A 23113-nucleotide genomic window follows, 5' to 3' on the forward strand; every position below is an offset into this window, starting at 1 on the left:
GGCGAGAATGAAAGCTGGGCAACCTAGAAACCGATCACAACGGCTATGTGAAGTACCATCTGAAAGTCTTATAGAAAGTGTGAATGCAGCACTGAGGGCGATCCCTACCGTAACGATCACAGAAACCAATGAGCTGATATACGCTTCAGCATCAGTGATCCTGGAGACTCTGGGCTAATAAGAGCAACCATGGAAGCCATGAGATACGTTACCCACCATGGAAAAGACGGTTGGAGGCTAAGATCAAGGCAGCCCAGAAAGATGTGAGTCAATTGACGGAGGCCCAGAGAGGTGTGATGAAAAGGCCGATACCCGAGAGGTACATCCAGATGACCATACCTGAAGCACTCGAAACTGCCAAACAAAGACTCCAAGCCTTGTCCAGTCGCCTAAAGCGGTACACGAAAGAGAATGAGGCCAGACGAATAAACAGGCTGTTCGCAACACAACCTGCGAAAGTGTATGCTCAGTCGCAGGGTCCTAACAACAGAGCTGACCCACCAAGACTGGAAACTGAAAGGTACTGGAAAGGCATATGGGAGAAGGAGGTTGCACATAACAGCAGTGCACAATGGTTGGTGACCCTGAGAGAGGAGCACAGCAACCTCCCTGAACAGAACCCAATTACCATAACAGTGGCAGACATACAGGAAAGAGTCTCAGATATGAAGAACTGGACAGCACCAGGCCCGGACATGGTCCACACCTACTGGCTAAAGAAACTCACAGCACTCCATGAGCGCCTAGCTGTACAAATGAACCAGCTGCTGAGGGATGGGACTCACCCAGAATGGCTAACCGAAGGGCGAACGATCCTGATCATGAAGGATCCCTCGAAGGGTGCAGTCCCATCCAACTATCGGCCAATAACCTGTCTCTCCACAACATGGAAGCTCATGTCAGGCATCATTGCGGCTAAGATAAGTGGACACATGGATCAATACATGAACGAAGCGCAGAAGGGCATTGGTAGAGATACCAGAGGAGCCAAACATCAGCTCCTGGTTGACAGAACAGTCGCACAAAACTGCAGGTCCCGACGTATCAACCTGTGCACAGCTTGGATTGATTACAAGAAAGCCTATGACTCGATGCCACATACATGGATCACTGAATGCTTGGAGTTGTATAAGGTGAACAGGACCCTAAGAGCCTTCGTTGTGAACTCGATGAGGATGTGGAAAACCACACTTGAAGCCAATGGCAAGCCACTTACCCAAGTGTCCATCAAATGTGGCATATACCAAGGTGATGCACTCTCCCCACTGCTGTTCTGCATAGGACTGAACCCCCTAAGCCAAGTAATCACCAAGACAGGCTCTGGATACCTGCTCAGAAATGGAGCTACAATCAGTCACCTCCTCTACATGGATGACATAAAGCTGCATGCTAAGAGCGAAAGGGACATAGACTCTCTGATCCACGCGACCAGGATCTACAGCAGCGACATCGGGATGTCATTCGGGCTTGAGAAATGTAGTCGGATGGTGACTAAGAGAGGAAAGGTAGTCCGCACTGAAGGGGTCTCACTCCCTGAAGGAACAATAGCAGACATTGAGGACAGTTGCAAGTACCTCGGTATACCACAAGCCAATGGCAACCTCGAACTGGCAACAAGGAAAGCGGCTACGGCCAAATACCTCCAGTGAGTGAGGCAAGTCCTAAGAAGCCAGCTCAATGGCAAGAATAAGACCCGGGCAATAAACAGCTATGCCCTGGCAGTGATCAGATACCCTGCAGGAATAATAAGGTGGCCAAAGGAAGAGATTCAGACCACGGACGTTAGGACCCGAAAGCTCCTAACCATGCATGGAGGATTCCATCCCAAATCCAGCACCCTGAGACTGTACGCAAGCCGAAAGGAAGGAGGCCGGGGACTAGTGAGTGTGGGAGCCACTGTCCAGGATGAAACTTCCAAGCTCCATGAATACATCAAGGAGAAGGCTCCAACGGATGACGTACTCAGAGAATGTCTCAGCCAATGGGGAACAGTAGATGAGGCGCTGGAAGAGGGACCACCATGGGAGGACAAGCCCCTACAGGGGATGTACCACCGGACCATAACTGAAGTGGCTGATCTCAAGAAGTCCTATCAGTGGCTAGAGAGGGCTGGCCTGAAGGACAGTACAGAGGCACTCATCCTGAGCACCAGAGCCATTGAGGCCCAGATATACCGCACCAGACAAGACCCAAGGTGTAGGTTGTGCAAAGAGGCACCTGAGACAATCCAACACATAACTGCAGGGTGTAAGATGCTGGCAGGGAAAGCCTACATGGAACGTCATAACCAGGTGGCTGGCATAGTCTACCGAAACATCTGTGCGGAGTATGGACTGTAAAACCCAAGGTAAAAATGGGAAATACCTCCGAAGGTGGTGGAGAATGACAGAGCGAAGATCCTGTGGGACTTTCAGATCCAGACTGACAAGATGGTAATGGCGAACCAACCAGATATCGTGATCATAGACAAAGGGCAGAGGAAAACCGTTGTCGTGGATGTAGCAGTCCCAAGTGATGGAAACATCAGAAAGAAGGAACATGAGAAACTCGAGAAATACCAAGGGCTCAGAGAGGAGCTGGAGAGAGCCTGGAAGGTAAAGGTGACAGTCTTGCCTGTGGTGGTCGGAGCACTCCGGGCAGTGACCCCCAAACTAGATGAGTGGTTGCAACAGATCCCGGGAACAACATCGGACATCTCAGTCCAGAAATGTGCAGTGCTGGGAACAGCAAGGATACTGCACAGAACCCTCAAGCTTCCTGGCCTCTGGTATAGGAACCGAGATGAATGAGGGACGGACACCACCCGAGGGGTGAGATGAGGATTTTATATATATATATATATATATATATATATATATATATATATATATATATATATATATAGATATAGATATAGATATATAGATATATATATATATATGAGCATCCATTTGAAGGAATGGTATTTTTCCTACACATGATATGTACTGACATCTTCTACAACAGCTTGTTCTGTGACTCCTCCGTGCGAAAGGACACTTGCACTTCTCTTCTTGTGAAGCTTGAAAGTGTTAGAGAGTAGGCAGAGGGAGGCCAGTCTGTCACATCAGATGGGCTCCATGCTGGGAGGGGCCTAAAACCTGAGGCTCCGAGCGCAACAGGATCAACACTTTTGACGGACACTTGGCTTAACAGACAAGAGTTCACCGTCTTGCATCTCTTCCCTTTAAATTTCTTCACCTTTGCATTGAACTTTGAATATACAGTAAATGTGCAGTATTTTCTCCCCAACACGTTCTCTTTTGACTCCATTCTTGTGATCTTTTTCCTCATCAGGGGGCACCAATCGGGCAAAATGTCACATTCAGGCAACTATGGAGCACCAGAAGCACCTGCAAATTGTTGCAGCCGTTAAACAAGCATGGTGGCGACACCTGACCCATACAAATGAATCAAGTTGTGAGAGAGGAACACAAACAACATGAAAAGATTCCTAACGTGGGTGAATTATTCAAATATTGTACTGATCCCTCAGGCTTGCCAGCGGAGACATGAGAATTCTGCTAGATGGAAAATAAACAGACTTGGGGCTAGTGTTGTTGTGCGTGTTTGTTTACAAGCGCTCGTGCGTGCGGCCGTGTTGTATGCACATGCATCTCGGCACCCATATGCTTGCCGTTTTTCTTGCACTTCAGGCAAGTGTCTAGTTCTCCTTAGCAAGTCAGCTTCATTTGTGTCCAAAGAAAAAATGCAAAACATTGCTAATAGCAAAGAAAACATCTTAGTTCACATTGAAAGGAGCGCGGCCATCTGGTGACAGACTTGGAGCGTCACCGTTTCAATCATTCTGTGCCATTTGCCTTGGCTCCCTCTCGACATCTCACATTTAGTCACCCGTTTTGGCTCATTCCGCCGAATTACTTAACATACTGTAAGTGAGACATGTCTGCTTTGTTTGGTTGTCCATTAGAACTTGCATTCATCCAGCAATAGGAAGGGTATCTTTTCAATGTGCAAACATTTTCAGAAATATACGCCATGTGATGTCGCATCGGTCACTTCTGTGGGCTGAGCTGTCATCCTGCCTCCATCTGGGGTTCTCCGAGGCTGTTCCCGTCAGGTCGGTGGGATTAGGGGGCCATTTCTGTGCACGTGTGTGTTGACGGAACTGAGGGATGACCCTCTGCGCTCATGTTCCGCTCAAGGACACGCCACAACCACGGGTGTTCGATGAACTCGCACGGAGACAGTCGGCGGCCGTTGTTACGAGGCTCAAAAGCCTCAAACACATCCTACTTTGACCTGTAAAGAATGGCAGCGGTCGTTTTTTTTTTTTTTCCTCCCTGCCTTGACAACATGTAGAAATTGAGGCGTGCCACTGGGGTATTGTGTTGCTGTCCCTCCCTCTGTAGCCGGCCTGACCTCAAACCTGTGGTGCTGTGTGATTGAAAATCAGTTGTGCAGCCTTTCACTCTTGTGCTAACAATCTCTCCCTGGGGATTTTATATGTAAAATGCTGCTGTGTGGATAATCAAATATCTGTGTTACACTGGAGAATGAATAAGAATCGTCCGGGTTTTTATTTACTGTCTTTCCTCAAATAGTGGCTGGCCTCTTCGATGCAAGTAGTGGCTTCCTTTTTGCCCTTGAGGAAAATACGGCTGTTGCACATGATCAAACTAACTACTACACTTATTTTGAACTTGCTCACTCCATTGCTGACTGAAAGAGCAGCATCTACCGTGGCGCGTCAGCAGTGCCTCGAGATGAATGAGTAAATGTGGAGTTGTAAACACAAATGTGCGCAGGTAACATGTTTTAAGTCAATTTCTGCATTTTTCTCATTAATGCAGCAGTTATTTTGTCTCATTTTACGTCTGCGGTTTGTTTCTAATATAAAGTACATTATTAACAGGGAAAGCATAGCTGTTCCTTCAGAGGGCCATCCGTATGCACAAACCCACCGAGCAATGCAAATCCTAAAAAGAAAATGCACTGTAAAAAAAAAAAAAAGACTAATCGACGGGGTTGGAGCAGGTGCGTAATATTTTTACATCCACGGTGGATACTTTTGGTGTAGTCTAAACCCTACTCAAAAACTGTCATTAATTTCATGTTTTTGCCACTCGAGTCTCTTTGGAAATTTTATTAGCATAGTTCTGCTTTGTGCTGGAAAAAAAAAACATTTCCTCTCAAGGGGAAATGTTGTTCTCATCTATTTCACAGTGGTGTGGATAAACTGAGGGGCGACATTCCGCTTTCATTAGGCTCTAATTTGCTTTTGAATCATTTTCAATCCCAACTTGGATAATCAGCCAGTGGCCCACGGATGGGTCCACTCAATGCCAAACAAGGACAATTATCTGATTATCTGGTTCCGCTCATCTGCCAAACAGACCTGGCTGCATGGAGACACGAGCTGTGTCAGCATCCTGCCCCGCGCACACACACACACACACACACACACACACACACACACACACACACACACACACACACACACACACGCACACACGCACGCACGCACGCACGCACGCACACACACACACACATATAGACTAGTTTATAGCTTTGGCCCGCAAAGGACGTAATTCACACATCTGTGACTTTGCTTTTAGCCACTTTTCAATTATGGGCTGGTGCCAACCCGAATAACATTATCAGCCAGGGTAGTTACGCTATATTAGTTCCATCCCACCCTGAGTATCACTCTTGCTTCATAAACCAAAGCCTCTGACCCGCTCTGGGTCAGATTTGTCGTCTGGGGTTCATGCCCCCCGTGCTCTTTATTGCTAGGATTAATGAGTGCTAGCGTTTCCTTGCCCTGGGGTCAGCCAGGAAGAGGGTTGCTGTTGTCATAGAGGTGTGTTAGTGTGGCTGTCGTAGTAATTTCGCCAGGTCCTCTCCACTGATACAATCGGGACAGGGAAGAGCAAAGCGGTGGTGTTGCTCGCCCCATGAGAGCTCATTACGGCTCTTTTTCCTATTAGCCCTGTGGTAACCTTCCCCGGGCTGGGTGCTGCGTCACTCTCAATATGACTCTGAGGCAGCAGCACCCCACCCCACCGTTGTTGCCAAATGACTGCCCTCTCTGCTTGTGTTCAAACTGATACACTGTATCCTCAAGCAGCGTTCACTCACAAGTGTTTAGTCGTGTACTTTAATTGGTAACGCCATGGCCGCGTGACCATTTCAAATATCTTTTACCCATTGAAATGAATATCTTGTAGTATGTTCCTGCACAACACCTGTTTTTAATAGAAAACTGGCACGATATAGTTTTGTATTTTATTTAAAAAAATAAAAAAGAGTAATAACACAAATAGATTGGAACGGATTCCACAGTTTGTGCTTCATGGTATCATTTTTATTCAATGGGCATTGTGTGTCAGGTTGTCAAGTTCCGGAATAATCCAGAAAGGGATGGATCTCAAAAAATGTAGACAAGGATAAAAATGTCTTTTGACAAAAAAGGTTTATTTACAACAAAGGTCACAAGACCGACAAAGTACAAATGAGATCGCTGGCCAGCAGGGCCAGGAAAACCGTGGATAGCAAAGGCAAGGGAAGAAACAACCATTGCTTGTTAAAAGGACAAGTAAATACAATAGTCAATGACACACACATCAGAACACACTATAAATAAGAAACTTAAATAGTTCAAGGGCGGCCCGGTAGTCGAGTGGTTAACATGTCGACTTCATAGTTCAGAGGTACCGGGTTCAATTCCAGCTCCGGCCTTCCTGTGTGGAGTTTGCATGTTCTACCCGTGCTTGCGTAGGTTTTCTCTGGGTCTTCCGGTTTCCTCCCACATGGCAGGCTGATTGAACACTCCAAATTGTTCCTAGGTGTGAGTGTGAGCGCGGGTGGTTGTTCATTTCTGTGTGCCCTGCGATTCGCTGGCAAATGGTTCAGGGTTTCCCCCGCATACTGCCCGAAGACAGCTGGGATAGTCTCCAGCCACCCCACTCTCCCACCCCCTCCGCGACCAGAGGGAGGATAAAGCGGTTCAGAAAATGAAGGAATAAATAGTTCAATAACAATAACTCACGATGACTATGGCAAGAACGGAGAACTAGAGCAGCGGTTCTTAACCTTGTGAGAGGTACCGAACCCAATCAGTTCATATGCACATTCACCGTACCCTTCATCAGTGAAAAATAATATACAGATTTTATACAAATTCAAGACATTTAAAAAAAACACACATTTATTTAAAACAGAAAAAAGTCAATAAAATGACAAGGCCTAAGTATATACTGTATATATTTTAATTGTATGACGTACTATCACGACATTCACACGGTGACTACTGAGCGAACTAAATTTCCCGCAGCACTGATTGGACAAGCAACGTAATGTGATCATCTGAAACCAGCGATGGCCAAGCGGGCGTGTCATAATTGACAGGTTGTGTCGGGTTAAAAGCTTCCACTGAATTGTGACCCTAACCTTTTTTGGGGGGTAGGGGGTTAACATACTGATAATTTAGGGCAGTTGTATAAATCTTTCAGTGGTGGTCTAACACATGTGCTGTACACTGAATAGATTTGAGGAAAAAAAATCCCACCGAGTTATTGTACAGACTTGGTGAAACAACTCACTGAGCAGTCAGTTTTAGCTTGGTTACATCTGATTTCCATGCACTAAATAATCAAAAAGAGAAAAAGGTAAAGGGAGACCAAAAAAAAAAAAACCCTTCAACTTCTCCTGTACATCTGCTTGGATTTGAGCATTTGCAAGTGGATTTGCATGTCTTTGTGCATTCCCAACAGGTTCACGTTTCAGAGCTTGTAGATTTGCACAAGATGGCAACAGTTCTCTATCAGTTGTTCAGGTCGTGCATGCAAATGTGCCACTACGTTTACATTTGGGTTGCCATGTACTGTATGTTGTAGGTTGTAAAAGGAAAAAAATGTTCAGCTTATTTTGTAATCAATAGCTTTCTATCTATCTATCTATCTATCTATCTATCTATCTATCTATCTATCTATCTATCTATCTATCTATCTATCTATCTATCTATCTATCTATCTATCTATCTATCTATCTATCTATCTATCTATCTATCTATCTATCTATCTATCTATCTATCTATCTATCTATCTATCTATCTATCTATCTAATATGTCTTTATTCACAAGTGAAATAAAATAGATGTCAGTTAGTCCTCACCTCAGGGTGTTTTCTTTTCCTGACTATGGGTTTACAGTGGATGGAGGTTGGAGCGAATGGAGCAAGTGGTCGCCGTGCGGCGCCGACTGTGCGATGTGGAGGAGCAGGGAGTGCACCCAGCCGTCACCGGGCACCGGAGGCAAGGACTGCCAGGGGCTCGACCTTCAGTCTCTTAACTGCACCAGCGAGCAGTGCCCACAGAGTGAGTTTACAACCGCCCACATTGTGCAACCTGCACTCTGGTTGTGCCACTTGGTGAGTTCCAGGGAAATGATGGAACGGAACACAATTAGGAGGCAGCAGAAGATTGTGCGCATGCCAAGGCTACTAAGTGCGAAATGAACTTAAATTCTATACACTTGGGCCACAAAATATTTACAACTTCCGTGCCCTTTTTGAATTAGCATGGCCCGAGCTTTAGCCTAAAAGTAAAATCAGGGTCGAAGCAAGTGTTGTCTGAAAGCCCACTCTTTTTAATGTAGGCTCAGAATTACATTGGTGAAAATATGCTCTCTTGAAAGTCATGTCACTAAACCTAAAGCAATTTATTTCATTAGGTCCACCGATGGAGGTTCATGTGACGCAACGGCCTATCTAAATCGCATTCCACCTTTCCAAGAGATATTGCTTTGTCGGGCCTTGTTGCCAAGGCTTTAAAGGACGCCCAAATGCATCATAATGTGCAAAGTGTTGATAAAATTTTGGGTACCGGTCGTCCTTTTCCAAAGAGTATAAAGTTTTTTTAAAAATACCTTTGTGACAGCACTGCATCCAATAACCTTAAAAACTTCACACCTGGAAGCTTTTCAGACAGTGCCAGCCAACACTGAACAAAAAGCTCCATTAGAATGTAATTCCTGACAATGGCGATTGGCTGGCAACCAGTTCAGGGTGCAGCCCGCCTACTGCCCGAAGGCAGCAGGGATAGGCTCCAGTGAGCTCGCGACCCTCTTGACGTTGATGCGATATAAGCACAGCAGCATGCGGCTTTATCGTGGCGACACTGCAGCAGAAGGTTTCATTGTGGCACTGTCCTTGCGATCAAAGTGTGATCAAGACTTCCATCGATCTTCTGTCTTCAGTCACGATACAATGGCAGGTAGACCAGGAATGAGCTGAGAGACACCTCAATGCGCATGGCACATGACTTTAAGAGCCTGACTGTTAACAGTAATAATTAACTTAACACTCGTGCAGTGCTCACCGCTGCTGTTGCGTTATCTTCTGACCTCATGATAAACCTGGAAATGAAATCAAAAGATTTGCCGCCTGTGGAGACCCTTCCATGCATATGTATTTCTATATAATACATGTTTGGGATTTCCCCAAAAATTATTGTCATGGCAAACACGTTTTCGAACTAAAGATATGACCAAATAAGTTGAAATATACGGTGTACAAAGGAGGTGCCAAATAAACTACTACGGTAATTAAAAGCATTCATTGCTACTGATGTTCTTCAACTGGAAAAGATGAATTTGAAGCCACCGCTATTTGTACTGTATAAAAGCAATTTTCCATCTGATACGACCCCTTTAAAATAATGTATGGATTTTTACACCCATAACTGTCACTCCCTATATTGCATCTTGTGCTCCTTTCATGGGTTTTTGGTCCTATTTGATGACTTGTTTAGATATTCCACAACGTTGCCAGATCCCCAACGAAGTACAAGTGGTTTACTTTATGAATCATTTGAGGGAAATCAAAAGAAGTGGCATGTCTCTCGATATCACATTTCAGACCTTTTCATTTCATTTCATCTATTTTCGTAAACCTGCCTGGAAGACGATGCCGCTGTTTCCCCATCCAGTCAGGAGTTTCGAGGCGCAGACAGAAATGGTTATAAATCGTCTTTGTTTGTCGCGTGGTAAACGCCATCTTTTAATGGGGATTTAATTGACATGGGCGAGCTAATGAGTGCGGTGAATAATTGATCTCCCGCTGATCGGTACAATCGGATGGGCCGATACATGGCAAGGCGAGTGCGAGTGTGTAGGGGGCTGCGCGTTTATGGACGTGCGCCGCATATGCATAAACCGCCTGCGTGTGACTTTGCGCATGCATGTGCACGTCTTGCACCGTCCCCAAGTCTGGCTCAGTGAACCAAGAAGCATCGGTCAGCCCATCATCAAAGGTCAGCTGCTCTTCTCGAGGGAGGCACGATGCGTATACAAAGATGGCCAGTCATTGCTCCTAACACACGCGTGCAGAGTGACTGTATTTACACTGGCCTCTGAAGAAGGCCAATCTGCTCCCGGCAGACGTGGTCCCATAGACAATAGCAGTGTGAAGTGTGATAATAAGCAAAATGGCGAGATGGTTTTGGTTAGCCAGCAACTCCTATGCTTGAAACGTGTCTGTGCACTATTAGCTGAGCTGCAAAACTTGCCCCTGCAACAAAAGGCACCCTACTCATTTAGCCTAATCCAACAATTAAAACGCAGAGCGACTGTCGCACCGCAACAAAGAATGTCCTTTGTCAGGAGACCTCGCACAGGCATGCTGTACTGTATTTTGCGTGTTGTTGCAGACAAATAAATGCAGTCCAAAATTTGCGTGGCATCTCTTAAAAACAAACAGACCTCACCAAAGCAGCATAGAATGCCAAGATGAAGCTAAAAGCACACTCTGCAAACGATGTGGACACATGGCACTAAACAAAATGGCAGATGGCGAAGGGCACAGGAAGGATTTGTTTAAATTAAATACTGTAGTTAAATGTAAGTTTGTGAAGATATAGTCATAAACATAATTTGCCACAGGATCCATCAAACTCATAATCTCCTTTTGCTGTGATGGTGAATTTGGTGGAGCAACTGCTGATGTTTTCGTCATGATTTTGTTTGTCACTGCGGGGTCAGAGGTGGCATGAAAAATTGATGACCATTTGTTCAGGCCTACATTTCACCAGGGCTTTGCTGAGGGATAGGATGACTGTATTGTGACGAAAGTAATGGTCACATTCACTTTGAGAGGTTTACTAGCCACATATCCCTGACCTGAAGGACTCCAGTGTGATTCATCTTCAGCTGGGCGACTAGGAATGACCATGGGATGAAATATATTCCCAGGGCTCGTGATAAATACCCTGGGAAGAGGCACGGGGGGGCCGCAAAGTTGTTGTTGTTTTTTTTTTTTCTTTCATATATCATAGGGAGAGCAGGCCTCACAGGTGCGACTGCCAATGCCAGGAGAATTCAAAACTTCAGCTTTGTGGCCACTGACGAAATGAATTCTGATCTTATCTCAAAAAGGAATCCCGAAACAGCCCGTCTGAGCTGCTGAAGTTAAAGTACAATGACTGGCCTGAGGTCTTTTGACATCCCTCACAGATGGGCATCCATCATAAAGTGAGTCGCGCACGCTGAATCAAAAGATCTAGCGCAGCAATTAGATGAAGTGGCAATGAATGATGGAGTGATGTGATGGACTGTAAAACGGGTAAAAGAAAGATCGGGGCCATGTGTTTGCGTGGGCATAAAGCCCATTCAATTATATGGCCTGATTAACGATGTCAATTAAAGTGTGATAAATGCCCTCTCCGTTATTGACCGGCATTGGCTAAATCAATGAGCGGGGCCGAGGAGCCAAGAGCAGATGCCGGTCAGAATTGTAAGCGAGCATCGGGATGGTTTGGCGGTGACACCTGGCGGGGCAGATAACGCTTCACTCTGTGGGGCTCCGATAACTGTCCGAGAATACCGAGGGAGCCTCACCAGATTGACAGACTTTGCGAGGCTTTGAGAATTGTACGTGCAGGAGATTCTACATCTGCGCAGCACATATTACCTTCAAAGGTAAACGGCCGAACTGCCAGTTCAAGGCTAGGTTTATCCAAGGAGTAGTTAACTGACGAGCCTTTGATTGTGTCTGCTCGTCTCTCGGTAGACTGCGGCATCACAGGTCCAAGTACCACAGCGTTTCCTTTTGCCTGGCCTTTGACTCACCCACCCAGACTATTGAATTTCGGAGGATTGGATGAGGAGTGCCGTCCCTTGTCTCTTTTTGAACACCTCGCCGTAGGAGGTGAGAGGTTTAGCTCGCGTTGTTTCGGTTAAAGGCACATTGCTTATTCCAGGAAGGATTTAGGAGGCGCTGTGTAATACTGCTGCGACCAGAGATAAGGTATGGCAACGGGATAAGTCTACATGAGCATCCGTGCTTGTTTTTGTCATTCCAAGCTTTGCGTCCTCAAACGTTACCCTTATCACTCCAAAATGCGATGTAGCCTATTGTTTGTGTACATTTTGAAATGGGTCGGATTTGTTTGGACTGTCACTGTCTCTATTTGTAAGAAGGCTTCAGTGTCAACGTTCGGCATCGTCTCTATCTCTCTATCATTCATCATCGTCTTCTTCCGATGATGAATGGTTACTAATGAAAAATTTACCCCCCCCCCCCCCCCCCCCGGTTTGTAATGATTAGTCGCGAGCTTATGTCGTTTAATTGCACCCGGCACATGATGCTATTTGAAATCAGCACAATTCATACAATCAATTAATCAATTAGACTCAGTTCAGCCAAAATCCGCTTGTTTTTGGGAACACGCTCAAAACGTTATTCACCATCCCAGTTGTCTGTCCTTCGTTTATTTGAACAAAATACTGATGATTGGGATCTTTGGAGTCGTGTGACGACATACTATTATAAAACACGCTCGTTTTTAGCGACGCACTTTTAACAGGGCATGCAGGAGAACAAGAAAAATGACATGATGTCACAAATGGAGAAAAAAAAACAATCATAAAGCGAGGATATATTCAATGTACAGTCGTTCCATTTTATGAACCTGATTGGTACAAGTCCACAAATGTATGGATTTTCAAGTCTCAGATTTACTCACACCAATTAAAATCTGTCAGATTTGTGCTTCCAGCATGCACTGCTGGAATGCATGCAGGCTTGCACAGCAGTGGGAAAAACCCACTGCGTCTTTAAAATCTGCCATCATACAGAATGATGATCTGGCTCGTTCTTCGACCAGTTAGTTCAGATTTTTTGGAAGGTAAATGACACGTTACTCGCGGCTACATGCCATCTTGTTTTGTGGCCCTTGTCGTCTTCAATTTGTCTTTTTTTCTGGTTGGAATTTTCTTCCTTCTCCTGTCCCGTTCCTTTTGTCATCCACTCAGCACACATCAACTAGCTGCGCTCCAAGTTACCAACTAGCCCAGGGGTAGGGAACTCCGGTTCCTCGAGATCCATATCCTGCTTGTTTTAGGTCCCTCCCTACTCCCAAACACACCTGATTCAATTGTTCAGGTCTCGACAGAGCTTGCTGATGAGCTGATCGTTTGAATCAGGTGTGTTGGCGCAGGGCGGGACCTAAAACAGGCAGGATATAGATCTCGAGGACCTGGCGTTCCTTACCCCTCAACGAGCCGATGTTGAAAGGATTCGTCCTCGGCCGAACGTGTCCCCTTTCTGACTGCGTTTACTTGATGGTACTACGCCCTCGTGGATCCCTGGGACAATGCCCTCCACAAATGCCCCGGGAACATTTTCTTCCCCCGCCATGAAAATCCTCCAGCTGGCGAAAGACAGCCGTAGCAAATCCCATTCTCCCGCAGAGCGCGCACACAAACATATGAATGTTTGTCTGGGCGCAGTTATCATTTCCACACCGTATGCGGTGAGCATGCTTTTGAGAGACGAGTATATTCTATAAGAGAGACTTGAATCACAATCCACTTTCTCTCTTTCAGTCGTGTTGTGTTCTGGGAAAAAGACAAAAGGCGCAGGGAAACATGCATGCATATTTATCCAGGGCAGAAATGAGGGGAAGAAGAAAGGGAAAGCCTGTATTCTTTTGAATTGTCTGCAAATTTAAATACAAGTCAAGTCATTTATATCAGGATGGCGGTGTAATATTTGCTAATGCATTCTCTTAGCTCTGCGTGAAACCTTCGGGGAAGTCAAGCAGCGTTCAAGCGCCAAATGTCGTAACTGATTTTATTCGATTAAACGAATTGAGACCTTTACACAGCAGGTAATGAAACTCCTTGCAGGAGCCCACAGGTATTTCCACGCTCCAGCCGAGGGAGCCTTTTCGCTCGCAAATAATTCCCGGGCTTTTATTTCTTCTATTTTTGTTTTCTTGCAGCCGTGAGCGGAGCGGAGGACGTGGCGCTTTACGTGGGCATGGTGGCGGTGGCTCTGTGTCTGACCCTGCTTCTCATCATCGTTGTGCTGGTGTACCGGCGCAAGAAGGCAGGCCTGGATGCCGACGTGGCCGACTCGTCCATTCTCACTACTGGCTTCCAGCCGATGGGCATCAAGCCCAGCAAGCCAGGTGTGTGGGCGCCGCGACCACGCAGGCCCCTCACCCGCAGCAGTAGGACACTATTCTTTGTTTTAGTCTGCTCTGTGCGTCCATCGGTCTGTCTGTGACAGTGCCGCATTCATCGACGTGTATCGGTAGGCCACGTTTCCGCCAAGGGATAATGTTCAGTTCCGTACGGTGTATCGTGGAATGTTGTTTTAACGGGCGAATAACGGGGAGGGGTCATCCGTTCGAGCTCAACGTCTATTGCGTCAAAGTCCTTTTTTTTTCCTGCTACCTTTCTTTCCATTAGATATATATGAGCTGCTTTGAATCCGAGGAGAGCTGATTCCATGCAGTTATTATTGATTACACCGCCATGCCATATTCATGAGGGGAAAATGTAATGGTGTCATTTTACCCACGTCGTGTAATTCCAGCCTCACGGAGCGGAATCCAGTTTGGCTGCGTGTGTGTCTCATTTGTATGACGTCAGCCTTTTTACGTCACTAATGCAGTTAGCGCGCTCCTAACCTCGCACCCTTGAGCTTACCTTTGCATTTGATAGAGTGGCAAGCCGAAGTCAACCATATTGCTTGTTGGAAACGTGGCTTCGGCACTGTGTGGACGTGGCTACAGTGCTTCATGGTTAACAAAGACGCATGCGCGTGTTTATCAGATTGCCTGACTCTGCTCGTGTTTTGCCGTCACGTCATTGTCGAGAATGCACCAACTTTTTCTCACTGCTTGAGTGTGCCTGTGAGGTTTATTCGCGAGGAGTAGAAATACGGCTGTCTGACTTGGATGAAATGGGCTGTCGTGTTTGTGAGTTACTAACAGAAATAAAAAACAAAAAATTAAAAAATCGTTCAAGTTGTATCAGAGTTGTTTGATACTAATTGTTTAGCTGCGAAAGAGACAGAGAGAGGAGGGTGGGGCTGTCAACTGGCTCGGGTGTTTGTGCATTGTCGAGAGAGTGTGAGTGTTTTTCCCGCAGCGCCATGTGTCTTTCCCGTTTTTCTGTCACTTTTTGTGGTGTTGTGACAGCACTGCAGTGTGTGTGAGGTCTGTCTGCATGAGCTATCGCCTCCCCGTTTCGCCACTCATTGTTTTCCCCCTCTCTTTGTTCTTTATCATCCAAACAGAGAATTCTCATCTGCTTACCATCCAACCTGATCTAACCACCACCACTACCAGTTACCAGGGCACTCTGCGGGCCCGACACGATGCCACCGGCAAGTTTTCCATGACCAACGGGCCTCTGCTGGACCCGCTACCCAAGGGGTCACACACACTGCACAATGGAAAGCTCAATTCGGACCCCGCTGACTTTGTGAGCAGGCTGTCCGCTCAGAGCTACTTTAAAACGCTGTCCCATGATGTGGCCAACACTTCCTATGGGACCTTCAACTTCCTGGGCGGCAGGCTGACGATTCCCAACACTGGTGAGTGGACTTTCGTGCCGTGCTCCATGGCAATGTGAGCTGGGCGGCAGCCAAAGGCGGGAACCCGGACGGTCTGATCCTTGGCTGCAGAAGCTAGCTCTTGGGACATGGAATGTCACCTCTCTGGCAGGGAAGGAGCCCGAGCTGGTGTGTGAGGCAGAGAATTTCCGACTGGATATAGTCGGACTTGCCTCCACACACAGCCTGGGTTCTGGTACCATTTCTCTCGAGAGGGGCTGGACTCTCTTCCACTCTGGAGTTGCTCACGGTGAGAGGCGCAGAGCAGGTGTGGGCATACTCATTGCCCCCCGGCTCAGTGCCTGTACATTGGGGTTCACACCAGTAGATGCACCAAACAGCAGCTCAGCATACCCACCCTTTTTGGAGTCCTTGGAGGGTGTGCTGGAGAGTACTCCTGCTGGGGACTCCCTTGTTCTGCTGGGGGACTTCAATGCTCCCGTGGGCAACGACAGTGAGACCTGGAGGGGCGTGATTGGGAGGAACGCCCCCCCCGATCAGAACTCGAGTTGTGTTTTGTTATTGGACTTATGTGCTCGCCACAGATTGTCCATAACGAACACCTTGTTCAAACATGAGGGTGTCCATATGTGCACTTGGCACCAGGACACCCTTGGCCGCAGTTCGATGATCGACTTTGTAGTTGTATCATCGGATTTGCGGCCGCATGTTCTGGACACTCGGGTGAAGAGAGGGGCGGAGCTGTCAACTGATCACCACCTGGTGGTGAGTAGGCTCCGATGGTGGGGGAAGATGCCGGTCCGTCCTGGCAGACCCAAACGTATTGTGAGGGTTTGTTGGGAGCATCTGGCGGAATCCCCTGTCAGAAAGAGTTTCAACTCCCACCTTCGACAGAGCTTTTCCCATGTTCCGGGGGAGGCGGGGGACATTGAGCCGAGTGGAACATGTTCCGTGCCTCTATTGTTGAGGCGGCCAATCTGAGTTGTGGCCGTAAGGTGGTTGGTGCCTGTCGTGGCGGCAACCCCCGTACTCGCTGGTGGACACCAGCAGTAAGGGAGGCCGTCAAGCTGAAGAAGGAGTCCTATCGAGCCTTTATGGCCTGTGGGACCCCAGAGGCAGCTGACGGGTATCGACTGGCCAAGCGGAACGCGGCTTCGGTGGTCACCGAGGCAAAAACCCGAGCGTGGGAAGAGTTTGGTGAGGCCATGGAAGCCGACTTCCGGACGGCTTCGAGGAAATTCTGGTCCACCATATGACGTCTCAGGAGGGGGAAGCAGTGCACCACTAACACTGTGTACAGTGCGGATGGGGCGCTGCTGACTTCGACTCGGGACGTTGCGAACCGGTGGGCAGAGTACTTCGAAGACCTCCTCAACTCCACCAACACGTCTTCCTTGGAGGAAGCAGAGCCCGGGGACTCTGAGGTGGGCTCTCCTATCTCTGTGGTTGAAGTCACCGATGTGGTTAAAAAGCTCCTCGGTGGCAAGGCCCCGGGGGTGGATGAGATCCGCCCGGAGTTCCTCAAGGCTCTGGATGTTGTGGGGCTGTCCTGGTTGACACGCCTCTGCAACATCGCGTGGTCAACAGGGAGAGTGCCTCTGGATTGGCAGACCGGGGTGGTAGTCCCTCTTTTTAAAAAGGGGGACCGGAGGGTGTGTTCCAACTACAGAGGGATCACACTCCTCAGCCTCCCTGGTAAGGTCTATTCAGGGGTGCTGGAGAGGAGGGTCCGTCGGGAAGTCGAGCCTCAGATTGAGGAGGAGCAGTGTGGTTTTCGTCCCGGCCGTGGAACAGTGGACCAGCTCTACACCCTTAGCAGGGTCCTCGAGGGTATGTGGGAATTCGCCCAACCAGTCTACATGTGTTTTGTGGACTTGGAGAAGGCGTTTCACCGTGTCCCTCGGGGAGTTCTGTGGGGGGTGCTTCGAGGGTATGGGGTACCGAACCCCCTGATACGGGCTGTTCGGCCACTATACCACCGATGTCAGAGTTTGGTTCGCATTGCCGGCAGTAAGTCGGAATCGTTTCCAGTGAAGGTGGGACTCCGCCAAGGCTGCCCTTTGTCACCGATTCTGTTCATAACCTTTATGGACAGAATTTCTAGGCGCAGCCGAAGCGTTGAGGGGGTCCGTTTTGGGGGCCTCAGTATTGCATCCCTGCTTTTTGCAGATGATGTGGTGCTGTTGGCTCCTTCAAACAGGGCTCTCCAACTCTCACTGGAGTGTTTCGCAGCCGAGTGTGAAGCGGTTGGGATGAAGATCAGCACCTCCAAATCTGAAAACGTGGTCCTCAGTCGAAAAAGGGTGGAGTGCCCCCTCCGGGTCAGGGAGGAGATTTTGCCCCAAGTGGAGGAGTTCAAGTATCTTGGGGTCTTGTTCACGAGTGGGGGCAGAAGGGAGCGGGAGATCGACAGGCGGAGCGGTGCAGCGTCTGCTGTGATGCGGACGTTGTATCGGTCTGTCGTGGTGAAGAAGGAGCTGAGCCAAAGGGCGAAGCTCTCAATTTACCGGTCGATCTACGTTCCAACCCTCATCTATGGTCACGAGCTATGGGTCGTGACCGAAAGAACGAGATCCCGGTTACAAGCGGCCGAAATGAGTTTTCTCCGCAGGGTGTCTCCCTTAGAGATAAGTTGAGAAGCTCGGTCATCCGGGAGGGGCTCAGAGTCGAGCCTCTTCTCCTCCATATCGAGAGGAGCCAGATGAGGTGGCTTGGGCATCTTATTCGGATGCCTCCTGAGCGCCTCCCCGGTGAGGTGTTCCGGTCATGCCCCACCGGGAGGAGACCCTGAGGAAGACCCAGGACACGCTGGAGAGACTATGTCACCCAGCTTGCCTGGGAATGACTCGGGATCCCCCGGGGAGAGCTGGAAGAAGTAGCTAGGGAGAGGGAAGTCTGGGCTTCCCTGCCAAAGCTGTTGCCCCCGCGACCCGGCCCCGGATAAGCGGTAGATGATGGATGGATGGATGGATGGATGGATGGATGGATGGGCTCCATGGCAATAGCATGCTTTGCGCTCCTGCTATTATGCAGTTTTTGGTTTGGAACAAGTCTCTGTCTTTCACAAAAGTCTCTATTTTGCAGAAATATGCACCCCCGTTTACTTAGTTTCAGTCATGCCCTTGCACTATTCTTAAATATTTGCTTCCCCCTTTCATTTCCCACCCATTTTTCATTGAAAATGAATGTTGAATGATCACCAGAGAGTCATTTTTTTTCTTCCCCACCCCAATGTATCTCAGTGGATGTCAGTTATATGCAGATTTCCACTATTTGCAAGACATCCTGGTTAACTGGACTTAAAAGTGTTTTCTGTACATTTTTATTTGCAATTTGTGTGTGTGTGTGTGTGTGTGTGTGTGTGTGTGTGTGTGTTTCCCACTTCCCTGACAGTTGCAGTAGTCCAACCGAGGATGCAAACACAGTTGTTCTACTCTAGTTTGAGGCATGCATTTTTCCAAGCAGATCGGCAGTCTTTTTTAAGGAATTTAGTAATTTTTTCTTTTTAATAGCACCAATTTAGCAATTAAAATAAGACAAGATAAGATAAGAAAACATTTATTCGTCTCACAATGGAGAAATTCCCAATTTACAAAAGCAAAATTATGAAAGGGAAAAAGTAGAAGACAAATAATATAAAATATAAATATACGCATCTTAAAAATGTGTGAGCGGCGGTGGGTCCGGGTTTTCAGGACTGCCTGTTCAATAGCCTGACAGCAATAAAAGTTTTTTTTTTGTGTGTTTTGTTTTGTTTTTTTTTAAGTACATTTCACAGGTTATTATTGTAGTTCTTGACCACACCGTAGCGCTCACTGAAACAAGTAAGCGGGTGCAATCTTAAAAGAGATGATTTAACCCCAAATATTTTTCACAAATTTGACATGATAGTGTGTATCAAACTAGTAGCCCTTCACATTAAAAAATACTTTGGAAGTCGCTCTCAGTTATAAAAAAAAAGCAAAGATTAGTGACCTGCTGGTCACTGTCATAAAGCTTTCATATGTGTAGTGGATTCAAATATGATTCCAAAAAACTCATGTTTTCTGGAGCCGCTACTGACGTTTATAACTTGGGCAAAATTACTCAGGAAAACATTGGTCAGTTGTGTGGAATACGCTGTTTTTAAGCAAATGAGATCAAATGGGGGGGGGGGCACCAAGGTACGGGTAAATGTGCCACGCAGCCCTCTGTGATGACACCTTAATTCTGCTCATTACAACGCTCGCATTTAAAGAGCCGTTTAAAACCTTCCCCGTGCATCTCCAATCACATCGAAAGGTTTTGAAAAGGACAATCAGGAATTTTCCTTCAATGAAGACAATGTAGATGGAGATAAATCTCTACCTGTAGCTTGAAAAAAACCCCCACAAAACTATAACCAAACATGAAACACTCGTCTGGTAGGTCTTGCGATTGCAAGATTGCAACCCTCTTGTGGTCTGTTGAGTCCCGTCGCCACCTGGTAACCATGGTGACTTCAATGCACACTAGCAAATGACATGTCGCCACAGCAACCCCTCTGTATGATTACAGCCCCTTTTCTTCAAGTCTACCTGGAAAATTTCCATCTCAACAAGCTGTAAAATAGACCATATTCTTTTCAAAGTAAGTTATTTTCTATTCACAGTTTTCCCTTTTAATGCGGTCTTTCTCTACATGCAACAATACCTTCAACAAACTCAAAAAAATGTTCAAGACAAGTTTCGGTCGAACCTGCATTTGACTGGTGACCGAGCACTCCTTCGCGTATCTCGCCTACTGCCAGCTGGGATGGTTTTTTTCTTTCGGTTCAGTTTTTTTCCAGCATCATTTGTCATTTGGTGCTAAAAAAAAAGTAAAGTGAAGCAAGAAAGACGAGCGCATGGGATCGGAGAACAGAGCTAAATCTTTCTGTTTGCGTTGCTCACCGCCGAATGAACTTTCGGCTGTTTGAAAAATGCAGTTGCTTACTTTGAAACACGGCTTGTCGTAAACGTTGAGTGACGTCATGCATGCACGCTGCGATCATACCAACCGGCGCCCTCACGCCGGTCAATCTCGAAGGTTCACACAACGTGTGCAACAAGAGGGAATGAAACTCTCAATGGAAAATATTTTATATTTTTATATATGCATGACTGTGTTAACCATTCATTTTCTGATTCGCTTGACCGTATTATTATTCTCGATTCTTGCTATTATTATTATTATTATTATTATTATGTTTTGTGTACGGTTTTGTTTTTGTTCATTGTGTAGAGTGCCTCGGTATAGTTACGGCTGCTGTGAAAGGCCTTTCTCATGAAAAGCTGAGCTCAGATGAATAAATGTACCTTTACGTCAAAGTTCACCCTTAAAGACCAAAGACCACTCTTTGTGATTAGACTAAACGCGCAGGCAGAGTGCATTAAAGATTTGTCTGGAGTGTGATTAGAACATATCCATGACGCTTAAGCCTACATTGCTTCTCTGTGACGCCCGCCCCGACACGCACACCCCATCAAAGGTGAGTACAGACGAGACTTTGACCAGATTGCCTTGAAGAGCAATGGGGAAACGAAAAACTCAATTCATCATTTCAGTGTTGTTTCTCCAGAGGTCTTGTTGGAGATATCGTGACGTTCTCCTTCGTCAGCAAACTCTGAGACACGAAAGCAATGGCACATCGGTAGTTCACCCAATTGTGCTTCGAGCGCCACCTCCACACAACCAAATTCCTGTTTCTTATTGACAATTTATCAAGTCGTTGGTAAGCATGTCCATCCCTCATGGCGAGGGATTCCTTCAATGATATTTTTTGTTAAATGTTGGTGAAATTGCATACGCCCAAACGTTTGGAATTTTGTTTAGGCTTTTGCATCTTAAATTCAGTTGGCTTTAATAACTTTGTAAGAACTAGCTTGTTTGTTCAAATTAGTTTTTGATTTTGGGAAAGATGCTAACGGTTGTATTAAATGCAAATGAGGCATTTGTGAGGCGTAAGGGCAAAAAGAGATAACTAAGTACTGCATAAACGTTTCCAAACAACAGTTTGATCTTCCTTCTTCCAGACAGTCATTACCGCAAAAAAAAAACAAATAAAAGAATGAAATGTGCACTGAAAGCTGATATATGAAATTAATTGACAAAGACAAAAACAAAGTACCTTTTTGATATAGTTACATTTCAGTTACTTTTATAACCGTAAAATATAATGTGCGTCAGTTTTCTGTTTTTCATCCAAGAATTCTCTTTTTTTTTTTTCGTTAACAGAAGTGTAATTTCAAATGTTGTTTATTGTGTTCACATTTTCATGAATGAACTTTGGTTGAGATCAATATTTCCAAATGCTTTTTTTTAATGGATTAAAAAAGGTCATAACTCGGGTGATTTTTCTGATTTGTGAACACTTTTGCGATTTGAATTACATTCAGGATTTGGCATCAACTTTCATTTTAGCCGATACAATTCCATCCACATTTCTGTGCCTGAAAAATCAAATTATTCTGCCCAGGTCACGCCTGGATGAATTGACCTCCTCTTAGCTATGAGGATCGCCATTCACAGTTTTGTTCTTTTGGTTTTTTTTACAGGTGACAACTCTTTTAGCCTTTGCGGAAGATGCCGCTCCGAGTGCCCTTGTTTTCTCTCAATGTTTTATGTATGCGTTAACTTAAAGCAACGTGTGCTGTACCATGCATCATCTCCTTAAAACACAGAAATACAACTTGCACTTGCATGCATTGAGCAGAGAATATCGAATTCTCTCACCTATTTTTGCCTGGAGCTCATTTAGTTGAGGAAGGTGGAGTTGATAGATCCTTGCGGGAGCTGTGAGCATTTCCAGCAGACTCACCTGATTGGACAGATAAGCCTTTTGTTGCAACCCTCACACTTGTGTCACAATTTTTTGTTCAATGCTTTTAAATAGAATCGTAAGTGGGTAATTGTGGCTATGCCACGACGCTCCGCGACCTCCACGGCTCTTTCGTTTTCCTCAAAGGTGCATTTCCACTCTCATGGGGATGCCAGCGTTTTCCCATAGTCTTCTGTGCCTTGGTCTCAACGATCTTACTTTGAGGCGGGCAAGACACATTAAAACTGCAATGCAGCGCACGCTTTTGTCTCTGCTAATTGTCAACCACATGAGACGTGCGTCAACTTGGTTGCCAGCACAGAGATTTACATCTACCGCACTCGGGCTCGGGCCACTTGTGACCTTCACAGTCGGTTTTGCTGTTTGCGCAGCCGACAAAAGCACTGTTCAGTCTGAACAAATGAGCCCTCGTCTTCTCACGACCCCCCCCCC

The 23113-nt window shown here is 46.4% G+C and overlaps 1 protein-coding gene across 6 annotated transcripts in view; it reads left to right on the top strand.

The window, feature by feature from the left end:
• Positions 1-23113, top strand: part of unc5a (unc-5 netrin receptor A) — a 207462-nt gene that overhangs the window by 155669 nt on the left and 28680 nt on the right. For 4 of the 6 annotated variants that reach the window (XM_052073821.1, XM_052073831.1, XM_052073850.1 and 1 more), the window contains 3 exons: positions 8192-8356; positions 14261-14491; positions 15565-15864. In XM_052073821.1, the coding sequence (XP_051929781.1) occupies positions 8192-8356; positions 14261-14491; positions 15565-15864 (696 nt within the window). The remainder of the gene's footprint in view (positions 1-8191; positions 8357-14260; positions 14492-15564; positions 15865-23113) is intronic. The other 2 variants (XM_052073840.1, XM_052073867.1) reach the window with 1 other exon arrangement.

This window comes from Hippocampus zosterae, chromosome 1 (genome assembly GCF_025434085.1).
Source record: "Hippocampus zosterae strain Florida chromosome 1, ASM2543408v3, whole genome shotgun sequence".
NCBI classification, from domain to species: Eukaryota; Metazoa; Chordata; class Actinopteri; order Syngnathiformes; family Syngnathidae; genus Hippocampus; species Hippocampus zosterae.